The sequence below is a fragment of the Saccostrea cucullata genome, unplaced genomic scaffold (genome assembly GCF_032062105.1).
Source record: "Saccostrea cucullata isolate Sc308-1 unplaced genomic scaffold, CSIRO_AGI_Scuc_v1 ctg13719, whole genome shotgun sequence".
Classification (NCBI taxonomy): Eukaryota; Metazoa; Mollusca; class Bivalvia; order Ostreida; family Ostreidae; genus Saccostrea; species Saccostrea cuccullata.
The window spans coordinates 1-11,470 of record NW_026919597.1 but is presented as its reverse complement, the minus strand read 5'-3'; the positions used below and the strand labels follow the sequence as shown (position 1 = coordinate 11,470).

Here is an 11,470-nt window from a genome sequence, read left to right as displayed (position 1 = left end):
AGATCAAAAGACCACCTGTCCTTTAAAAGTTTTTATTTTTTCTTGTAAGCCTTAAGACTTTCAGGGGCAATAACTCATCGAAGGAGTCACCGAATACTTTCTCAATGAATAGATTCCAGACTCCTCTCAACTAGTCAAAGACATTGGTGAAGGTTTCATACCTCTACGGTTTACGGTTTCGGAGGAGTAGCGATAACAAGCATTTCTTGCGAAAGGGGCAATAACTTCGAAAGCACTCATAGTTCGTACGCGTTGGGTCAAATTTGTTCCTAACTTTTAATGACCTTTACGATGAACAAAAAGTCTTTTCGGTAAATGTCGAAACAAAAAATAATAATAATAATAATAATAATAAACAGCGGAAGAAAAATAAGAAGAAGAACTAGGAGACTTATTGTTCACAGAACAATAAGAGGTCTTTCCACCTTCTTTGAATTTTAAATTTGTTTTATACCTGACTCCTAAAAATTAAATTCCATGAAAAAGAAACCAGAAATCTCTTAAAGCATGGAAAAAATGAAAATAAAAAAAATGAATGACCTTGACCTTTGACCTTAAAAATATTCAAGGTCAAAGGTCAAGGGTCACAATGCAGTTGCCCCCATGCTTCTATGACTTATAGTTTTCAAGTTATAAGGTTTAATAGTAAGTACAAAGAACTTAAAGGGCAATAACTCATATAAGGGGTCATCAGATCCATTTGCACTTATACAGTGAATAAAGGCCTAAAGACCCTTAAGATATTAGTGAAGGTTTGGTGTCTCTACGGTCTACGGTTTTTGAGGAGTAGTGATAACAAGGTTTTTCGCACAAGGGGCAATAACTTTTAAAAGGGTTAATATTAGGGGACAAGTGTGAAATCTTTGAAACAGTTTTAAGAGTAAGTATTAATGATGCATAGACATTAAGTATATGTTAAAAGACAAAAGAGATATAAAAAGAGCTAAATTTTCCATTTCTGGAATGACCTTGACCTTTGCCCTTACATTAATTTCATGATCAAAAGTCAATGAATCTTATGCAGTTGGTCCCATGTCTCTATCACTTCTCGTTTTTAAAATTTTTAATTGTTTCTAAAATTAAAAGTTTCAGGGGCAATAACTCATTGAAAGGGTCTACGAACACTTTCGCAATGAATAGATTGAAGAGTCTACTAAATGAGTCGAAGACTTTAGTGAAGGTTTCATATTTCTACGGTTTACGGTTTCGAAGGAGTAGCGATAACAAATAATTACATACAAGGGGCGAGAACTCCGAAAGGGGTCATAGGTCATATGCGTTGGGTATTTTTTTGAAATAACTTTTAATGGCAAGTATCATGAACTGCGAAGTTCTTCGATAAGTCTTTCGGTTCAGTTTTCGATAACGGAAAAATAATAATAATAACTAGGAGACTTATTGTTCACAGAACAATAAGAGGTCTTTCCACCTTCTTTGAACTTTGCTTTATATCTGACTCCTTAAAATTAAATTCCATGAAAAAGAAACAAAAATTGTCTTAAAACATAGAAAAATTTTTTTTTAAATGGAATGACCTTGACCTTTGACCTTGAAAAATTTTCAAGGTCAAAGGTCACGGGTGACAATGCAATTGACCCCATGCTTCTAGGACTTATAGTTTTCAAGTTATAAGGTTTTATATTCAGTACAAAGAAGTTAAAGGGCAATAACTCATATAAGGGGTCATCAGATCCTTTTGCATGTATGCAGTAAAGTTAGTCCTAAAGATCTTTAACACATTAGTGAATGTTTGGTGTCTCTACGGTCAATAGTTTAGGAGGAGTAGCGATAACAAGGTTTTCTTCACCAGGGGCAATAACTTATAAAGGAGTAAATCTTAGGGGACAAGAATGAAATCCAGTCAATAGTTTTAAGAGTGCATATCAATGATGCATAGACATTAAGTATATGTTGAAAGACAAAAGAGATATAAAAAGAGCTAAATTTCTCATTTTTGAAATGACCTTGACCTTTGACCTTTACACAAATTTTAAGGTCAAAGGTCAATGAATCTTATGCAGTTGGTCCCATGTCTCTACGACTTCTTATTTTGAAAATTTTCAATTATTCCTAAAATACATAAAGTTTCAGGGGCAATAACTCATTGAAGGGGTCAAAGAATGCTTTCGCAATGAATAGATTGAAGAGTCTTCTAAATTAGTCAAAGACATTGGTGAAGGTTTCATACCTTTACGGTTTACGGTTTCAGAGGAGTAGCAATAACAAGCATTTCTTGCGAAAGGGGTCGTAACTCTTAAAGGGATCAAGGTTCATTTACGCAGGGTCAACTGCAATAATCTTTTACAAAGTACATTCTTATGGACTATAAATCTTTTCGATACATCTTGAAACTCAAAATCACACGGCGGAAAAATAAGAAGAATAAGAAACAGAAGAATACCAATAGGTCTTTCCACGGAAAGGTGGAAAGACCTAATAATAAACAGAAGCATTTCAAGAGGTCTTTCCACAGAAAGGTGGAAAGACCTAATAAGAAACAGAAGAAAATCAGAGGTCTTTCCACAGAAAGGTGGAAAGCCCTAATAAGAAACAATAGAATCACTAGAAGGTTTTCCGTGAAGACGGAAGACCTTAATGATATAATAAGAAACCGAGTAAAAACAATATGTTCCCAAACTCCGTTTGGGGAACATAACTAACAGTATATATAATTCTTTTTGCAGGAGGGTGTAAAATACACTGTTCGTTTGAAGAACCACGGCAGTATGCGGACCCTGAATGGTGATGGAGGGGTCACAAAGGTCAGATGTCCAGATGGGACAAACTTCACATTCCAGGCCTGCTCCCTCAGTTCTAATGGAACCAATCACATGAGAGGCCAGATACCTCAGATTCTGTACTACAGGTGGGTTCCTCATATAAAACAACAAAAACATGCTTTCTTATACCACAGGTGGGCACATGTGTGAAAACAACAAAATATGCCATTTCAGTATAATGCAGACACTGAGCCTTTTGTTAAGTACATGTACTTGTAAGTAAAATATGAGACATTTATTCAGGATCAGGATATACTGAGTAAGAATGGTTAATTTTTTCAGTGCCCCACAAAGAAGGAGAGAATTACCAGAGCAATAAATCCCTGGCTGAGCTTCAGGCTCGTAAGAATGCTATTGACATAGTGAGTGCCATTTGTAGAGTGGCTACAGATGTCCTCAGGAGGGCCCAGTTTGCTGCTGAGGGTGAGTAATTTGACTCTTTTACACCAGTAGACACTGTGATGTGTATCTTGTCTGAGTTAATAAAAGAGAATCAGGTTTATATTTAATGAAAACTATGTATAGAATCTCATTTTACTTCCAGGTTATGCAGTAGAAGTGTTAGGGGTAGCAGACATCTTTTGTTCCCTGCTGCCATTGATTCTGGCATACATTGGACCAGTAGCTTCTCAGGATCCTAGGGTAGGACTTTTACTGTTACAGTAGTTCCCCTTCAGCCCTTTTAATACTACACTGTAGTATGTGCCAGGCTTGGGGTCAATTACTTTAAAAGACATTTTTTTGTTTTCCTTTCCGACATTTTTCAAATACATATGTAGTACCACTACCTATAGTAACAGATTTGATAACTTTACTTAAAAAAATTTTAAAGGAATAAATCATAAATAAATCATTGAAATCCAATTTTGTAAATCTATCAGTGACTTGGACATAAGTATGGTGCTGTCACTGACATTTAATTTAGTGCACATTAAATGTGGTGAAAAAGTTTAATGCTCATTGAACTCTTTTACCTAGACTTAGTGCTACATCTATGCATATATGTATAGTTTTTTAAAAAAAGTTTTATTAATATTTTGGTATAAATACTTTTAAAGTTCCATTTTCTTTTGCTTAGAAAACATTGAATTGTCGAACAGGTAAATTCTGGAAATGAAAAAGAAATTATGTCGGAAATGAAAACAAAAAATGTAGGAAATGAAATAAAAAAAATTTGGAAATGCTATGCATATTTCCGGAAATGAAAGTCTAATTACTGTAAAAACAAATAAACCATCTTATAAAACAATCTATTGGTATTTGCAAGTGGGAATAGGTAGAATTTAGATTTTTAAAAAGTAGGGATAGGTAGTATAAACCCATCTGTATAAAGACTGTGTATCAGTATAAGACACCTTTTTTTTATTATAAACTTTCATTTTGAAAAAAAAAGTAATTGAAATATAATTGAAAAGTAATTGAAAATACATGACCTTTTTTGAAATGTATTTAAATACATTCAATTACTTGTAATTGAAAGCTCAATCAAATACAAATTACTTCCAATTACTTTGAAAAATGTAATTAATTACGCTCAATTACAATTACTTTATTCAATTACCCCATCCCTGGTATGTGCCGTGACATTAAACTGTGTTCTATCATAGTGAAATATTAAAGCCACAGTAAAGTTTATCTGCACCACAGTAAATTCCCTGTGATTTCTTAACTACATGTACTTTGGTAGATGGGATGATTATTCAATAGAAAATGAATAAAATTTGCATAAAGTAAAGAGTCATACATGTACAAGTATTTCTTGATCTTAACATTTGTTTTTAGCTCACCTGAGCCGAAGGCTCAAGTGAGCTTTTCTGATCACATTTTGTCCGGCGTCCGTCTGTCCGTCTGTCTGTCTGTCTGTCTGTCTGTAAACTTTTCACATTTTCGACTTCTTCTCAAGAACCGCTGGTCAGTTTCAACCAAACTTGCCACAAAGTATCCTTGGGTGAAGGGGATTCAAGTTTGTTCAAATGAAGGGCCACGCCCTCATTCAAGGGGAGATAATTGGGAATTAATGAAAATTTAGTGGCATATTTTAAAAATCTTCTTCTCAAGAACCACTGTGCCAGGAAAGATAAAACTTATGGGGAAACATCCTCAGGTAGTGTAGTTTCAAGTTTGTTCAAATCATGACCCCGGGGGGTAGGGCGGGGCCAAAATGGCCGACCAAAGTTTTACATAGAAATATAAAGGAAAATTCTTTAAAAATCTTCTTCTCAAGAATGACAAAGCCATAATTCATCATATTTATATGGGAGCATGCTCAAGTAGTGTAGATTCAAGTTTGTTCAAATCATGACCCCCCGGGGTAGGGCGGGGCCAAAATGGCCGACCAAAGTTTTACATAGAAATATATAGGAAAATTCTTTAAAAATCTTCTTCTCAAGAATGACAAAGCCATAATTCATCATATTTATATGGAAGCATGTTCAGGTAGTGTAGATTCAAGTTTGTTCAAATCATGACCCCCCGGGGTAGGGTGGGGCCAAAATGGCCGACCAAAGTTTTACATAGAAATATATAGGAAAATTCTTTAAAAATCTTCTTCTCAAGAATGACAAAGCCATAATTCATCATATATATGTGGAAGCATGCTCAGGTAGTGTAGTTTCAAGTTTGTTCAAATCATGACCCTCAGGGGGTAGAGCGGGGCCAAAATGGCCGACCAAAGTTTTACATAGAAATATAAAGGAAAATTCTTTAAAAATCTTCTTCTCAAGAATGACAAAGCCATAATTCATCATATTTATATGGGAGCATGCTCAAGTAGTGTAGATTCAAGTTTGTTCAAATCATGACCCCCCGGGGTAGGGCGGGGCCAAAATGGCCGACCAAAGTTTTACATAGAAATATATAGGAAAATTCTTTAAAAATCTTCTTCTCAAGAATGACAAAGCCATAATTCATCATATTTATATGGAAGCATGTTCAGGTAGTGTAGATTCAAGTTTGTTCAAATCATGACCCCCCGGGGTAGGGTGGGGCCAAAATGGCCGACCAAAGTTTTACATAGAAATATATAGGAAAATTCTTTAAAAATCTTCTTCTCAAGAATGACAAAGCCATAATTCATCATATATATGTGGAAGCATGCTCAGGTAGTGTAGTTTCAAGTTTGTTCAAATCATGACCCTCAGGGGGTAGAGCGGGGCCAAAATGGCCGACCAAAGTTTTACATAGAAATATATAGGAAAATTCTTTAAACATCTTCTTCTCAAGAATGACAAAGCCATAATTCATCATATTTATATGGAAGCATGCTCAAGTAGTGTAGATTCAAATTTGTTCAAATCATGACCCCCAGGGGTAGGGCGGGGCCAAAATGGCTGACCAAAGTTTTTAAAGATATATATAGGAAAATTCTTTAAAAATCATTTTCTAAAAAAATAGCAAATCCATGATTGGTCATGGGACTACTTTTGGATTTAAACTTTACAATAAAAAGCCATTTTCTACTTTTTCCTACCCTTAATGCTCAGGTGAGCGATGTGGCCCATGGGCCTCTTGTTTGTCATTATTATGAAATATTGACCTCCAAAAATACTATTACCACCCTTTAAGTTTGAGTGATGGAAAACCATGTGTACTACATGTATTTACCATTTATACCATAGCTTAACTCAAGATTTCCTTTTTAGATTCATTTTATTTTATTTTTGCTCTTGCTAAATAGAATGTACATTGTTTTCATTTCAGGGAGCTGTACAAATCCTGGGCATAATTCAGGAGATTCTTCCAGAGGTGGCTCAACTAAACACCCAGTCCCCAGCACCACTCCCTGCCCCAGAAACCTCAGAGAATGGCACCACCTCCCAGCACTATGCTGTCGTAGAAAGTGACCACCCCTACAAACCAGCTTCTGTCTCAAACTATAAAGTAGGTAGTTTGTAAGAACCTAATTTAGATTTAGAAAATGCATCTGAAAATACCACTGCTTTTTGGGGGGTGGGGATGAGGAGGGGGTCCACAATTGTCCATTTTTTCTCTTTCATGAAAGTCCTGTGCTTGGAATTATGCTGGGTTACCAAAATAGTAGAAAGATTCAATGTGCATCGACTTATACTTTACCTGTATTTTTATAACTCCAGGTGATATTCCCCGAGTCTGTTAAGTGGATGGTGTTGGAGTTTGACCCCCAGTGTGGTACAGCTCAGGCTGAGGACACCCTCCAGCTGTATATTCCCGCTGGTGGGGGATCCAGCTTCATCCCCACTGACTCCTCCTCAGAAGAGGGCCTCAACACACAGAACTACTGGCCAATGTGGAAAAAGTTCCATGGTTCCAGTAACTGGCCCAAAACAGCCATAGTGTTACCAGGTCAGATAAACAATGACTCTTTATTGATTACTAAGATTACTTTAATTATAATGTAAGTGTTGGATAGATGAAACAACGCTAATGATGATCACTCTTGTTTTCAGGTCATGAAGTAGTCTTTTCCTTGGAAACAGCATCAGATTATGTTAAGGATGACAAGTCCTGTTTCTTTGGATTTAAGTGTGTAGTTGTTGGATATGAATGGAATTTTACACCAGATGAGGTTGGTCTAAATTTACATTTTGATATAATGTTTCTATCCATAGAGTATAAAAATTAACATTTTTAGCTTCTTTGTGGTATAGCTTTTTACTCCTGAAAATTTAGGAGACAAATTTTATGCCATACAATGATAACCAGTCTAAATTTCCTGTCACATGATTTCCGAGCTCTAGATCCAGGTGGAGTTATCAGTCATGAACTACCCCTCCTGTGGGCTTCATGTCTTTTCAGAAATTTAATACATTACTGTACACATTTAAAATTTCAATGTAACATTAGAACTACAATTTGGAATGCCTCTATTGTAGAGTGTAACTCAACTGGAAAAGAGAGTTGTCTTACCTTGGAGGGATGTGTGCAGCTTCCTTAATCAAGAAAGATGTTGCTCTGCCTCCAGGTAAAATAGATAAATATAGTGAGACTGCAAATACATGAATTACTGTATGCTACAACTACATGTACATGTACAACTTCCTAAACCTTTTTAAAAAACGGTCATTTTTTTTATTGTAATTCATGTTACTAAACATAGTTCCCATGCAGGAAAAATTTAAATGTAGACCAAGGCCATGTTATGAAAATACTTGTACATACTAAAAGTTTCTGAGAATGGTCCAGTGTTATATTCTTTATGATATATGTGATAATATTTTCTTTCAGTAACTGTAGAAGAATTAGAGGAAGACATGGAATATATCGAGGAAGGTTCCCAACTGGTAAATACAACTCAAAAGATGTCATATTAGATTGTGTAAAATAAGTATGCAGTGAATGTTTCACTGAATACTGTTCATAATTTGCAATTAATTTTGTATATAAGCTAATGTTACAGGTCCAAATTTTTAGCATAGTTAAGAGGGTATTTAAAGGGATCTCTGCTTTCCAATTACAATTCATTTTTCTGAATAATTTGCATATAAGGTCTATTGAATGTGTTCCCAATCAGAATGTTAAACAATTGAAAGATGTTTTGTAGTGTATTGTCATTTGTTACTTTGTCACAGGTATTCAGTGCCCATTCAGAACTGCTGGGTAAAGGCTTTGCTCTGTCCCACCCTCCCACTATCATGCAGGCCCTGGAGGGGAACCTGCCCTTCTGTTGGCAGTCCAATGAGAGGTCGTTCCTGAAGGACTTTGTGGCCTGTAATCCAGGCACTAGTGGAGGCCGGTTAGCTAGGTAAGATTTAAAGGCTTACTTCTGTCTGTGATTTACTACATTTAGATCATGTAACCCTACCTCCCACTTACCCTTAACATTTGTGTGATGACCATGATGAAGCATTTTCAATATTTCTGACATATTTTGTAGATGGCTACAGCCCGATTCATACCTGGATCCCAGTCAGTGTGAGCTGATGTACAGTAAGGAAGATCTCCGCTGTGGCTGGCCGGCTCTCATCACTGTGTTAACCAAGGATCAGTACGGACAGCTGGTCCCATGTACCTAATCTCAAGGTCGGTAATACTGTAAAAGTACTTTTTTTCTGCGTGGTATTAATTTACGCTATGTACGCAGTCACAAATTTTCCACAGAAATTTGTCCAAGTGTACCTAATGTAAATGTAAGGCATTTAGTGACAGTCTAAGAAATCTGCGTATTTTTCTACAGCGGATTAAACAGAAATTGAGATTCCATGGAATTATGACTCCATGGAAAAATTACGCCTACAGTAATTTAATGGTCTAACATTTAAACTACTGTAGATCAATCACTGTGTTAACCAAGGATCAGTATGAACAGCTGGTCCATGTACCTAATCTCAAGGTCTATTTTAATGCTGTAACGTGTAAGGGTGAAACGTTTACTGAATTTTGTAAACATTTAAACGGATAGCAGTATACGAAATGGTACCGTTTAAACGGGAGATATTTTATGTTTGATTTTTATGGCTACTTACTCATGAAACTCGAATTTAATGATCAATTCTTTCACTTTAAAATAAGTACGTATGAGTTGTTATTACAATTTCATTGTTGGTCATTATGACGAAAAAATTTGAGGGCGCATTAAACTTATTCACTTTCTACATTGTCACCCAATTGCATTGCATTGTTTGGCTACATACCGGACATAAAAAGAATTGTAAAGAGGGATCTTTAATCTAGAAACACTTTTCAAAGACTTATGAAAAATGTATTATATTTATTTAATCAAAATATATCACGTTTTATATTTCAAGTGTCATAAAACATCGCTAGTATTCGCAACTTCGGAAATCGGAATTAAATATGTTAAACCGCATCAGATTTTAGATATTTTTATTCAATCTGTTTCCGGTATAGATTGTTACTTATCAAATGGTCAAAGACGATGTATCTTTTGTAAATTATAAAATAAAAAATTTGTTTGTGTTAAACTTTATTTCTGATAGATGTTGATAATGACCTTCGTGTAAACGTTTACTCAGTCTGTAAACGTTTAGAGCATATAATCGAAACGTTGCCGTTTACACATGTAATCGTTTCGCCCTTAGTAACGTGTAACATATACAAATAATGAAATCAAACAGAAGCTTAAAAACAATTATCCAGATGTTCTGTTTAAGAATGTTTCTGTTTGCAAGGTTAATGAAAGTATCCAGATAGTTTAATTAAAACAGTAGGATAATTTTCATATACAGTCAATTCTCGAATTATCGCCATTCGATTCATCGCCATTTTCGCAATACCGCCATGATTTCCCAAGAACGTTTTTCCTGCTATATAAAATTCTCTTTATAACGCAAATTCGCATACCGCCATCTGCCACCCTGTTTTCAAAACAAACGTCCATTTTCAAGTGTCAATTATCTGATATACCGCCACAGGTGCATGTGGTCAGTGAAGCGCGGCTAATTGGATGACACTATCCATGTTGTAAAGCATACAAAGCCAGGCGAGGTATTTGCAATTAAATAATTAAATAAGAATTAATTTAACGTAAAGTGTTATAATAATTTTGTTTTCTATTAATAAAATCATTTAGTCACGGCTTCAGCAGGAAAGCGGTCGTTGTTCAAGAACACTGATAACGATATTATTCTGATGATCTCGGATTTTATCAATGCAAAGTTTGCTTTAAAATAATTATACGGTAAAAATTGTGAACTTTTAGATTAACAATGATGCCATAAAGAATGAATTTATTTAAGAATTCATTTTATGTACCATCGGCTATATATCAGTTACGACGATCGACCCAGAATGTTTTTTTATTAATATCGGACGTGCAGATTTACATGCATACACATGTATTTGTATTTATTTCATAACTGCACATTTTGTTTTAGCGAAATTTTACATAAAAAAAAAATACTTGAAGTATTTTCAAATCTTATAGAAATATGTTTTTATATACATGTACATGCAATAATAAGAATAGAAACACTACATGTAAATGGTATTTCTAAGAACGGTAACTCTACTTCCTATTTCCTATAAAAGATGGGAAATTCAATTCATCGCCAAATTCGTTATAACGCCCCGATTTTCTAAATTACAAAAGGTGGCGGTTTTGAAAGTAAGTACCTACATGTCAGTGATGCTTTTCATGGTCAAATCACATTTATGTTGATTCACTGTTAAACTTGCTTTGGTTGGGTTAATGTAAAGGCCGTCCCCATTGACCAGGGTATCTCTGGTGATGAGCAGGAGGCTCAGAAGACTTAGATGCCATCAGCATGATGAAGGTAAACCATTTTAGAATCTTAAGTCTTTGACAGGGATCTTCAAAAATTGACATTAACAGAATAAAAATAAATACTTTTATGTGCTTTTGGCAGGCGTATGAGAACTACTCGTTTGAGGAGCTGAGATATGCGGCCCCTGCCGTGCCTCGACCGAGTGAGAACATGCTGGTCAGATGTAACAGTGATGGCACATATGTTGCCAACTGGACACCTAGCAACATAGGCCTCTACAAAATCCTTGTCACCATTGATGACTTTGATACTGGTAAGGATATTTCTTTTACCAGGGGCTGCTATTTTTGGAAACTTATCATCATGGTAGGATATCTTACTTGTATTATGTGTATACTACAATTAATGTAATTGATGTTAATCAGGTGAAATTTACAAGTTGGAAGTAAAAGATCCACCCCAAGGAGTTACTCCACCCACCCAAACAGAGAAAAAACCACATCAACCAAATAAGGTAATACATATGAT

At 35.3% G+C, this 11,470-nt stretch overlaps 2 protein-coding genes across 2 annotated transcripts; both read left to right on the top strand.

The window, feature by feature from the left end:
* Positions 1 to 2,684: 2,684 nt before the first annotated feature.
* Positions 2,685 to 8,493, top strand: LOC134234072 (E3 ubiquitin-protein ligase MYCBP2-like; the record flags this gene model as incomplete). Its single annotated transcript, XM_062716141.1, has 9 exons — positions 2,685 to 2,838; positions 3,063 to 3,203; positions 3,325 to 3,422; positions 6,480 to 6,659; positions 6,872 to 7,100; positions 7,205 to 7,323; positions 7,631 to 7,719; positions 7,983 to 8,038; positions 8,327 to 8,493. Coding segments are annotated over 9 exons (1,098 nt in total), but the record flags the coding sequence as incomplete, so codon positions are not given.
* A 2,484-nt stretch (positions 8,494 to 10,977) lies between these two features.
* LOC134234063 (E3 ubiquitin-protein ligase MYCBP2-like) lies at positions 10,978 to 11,456 on the top strand (the record flags this gene model as incomplete). The annotated part of the gene is made up of 3 exons (XM_062716130.1): positions 10,978 to 10,990; positions 11,084 to 11,255; positions 11,368 to 11,456. Coding segments are annotated over exons 1-3 (270 nt in total), but the record flags the coding sequence as incomplete, so codon positions are not given.
* Positions 11,457 to 11,470: the final 14 nt, after the last annotated feature.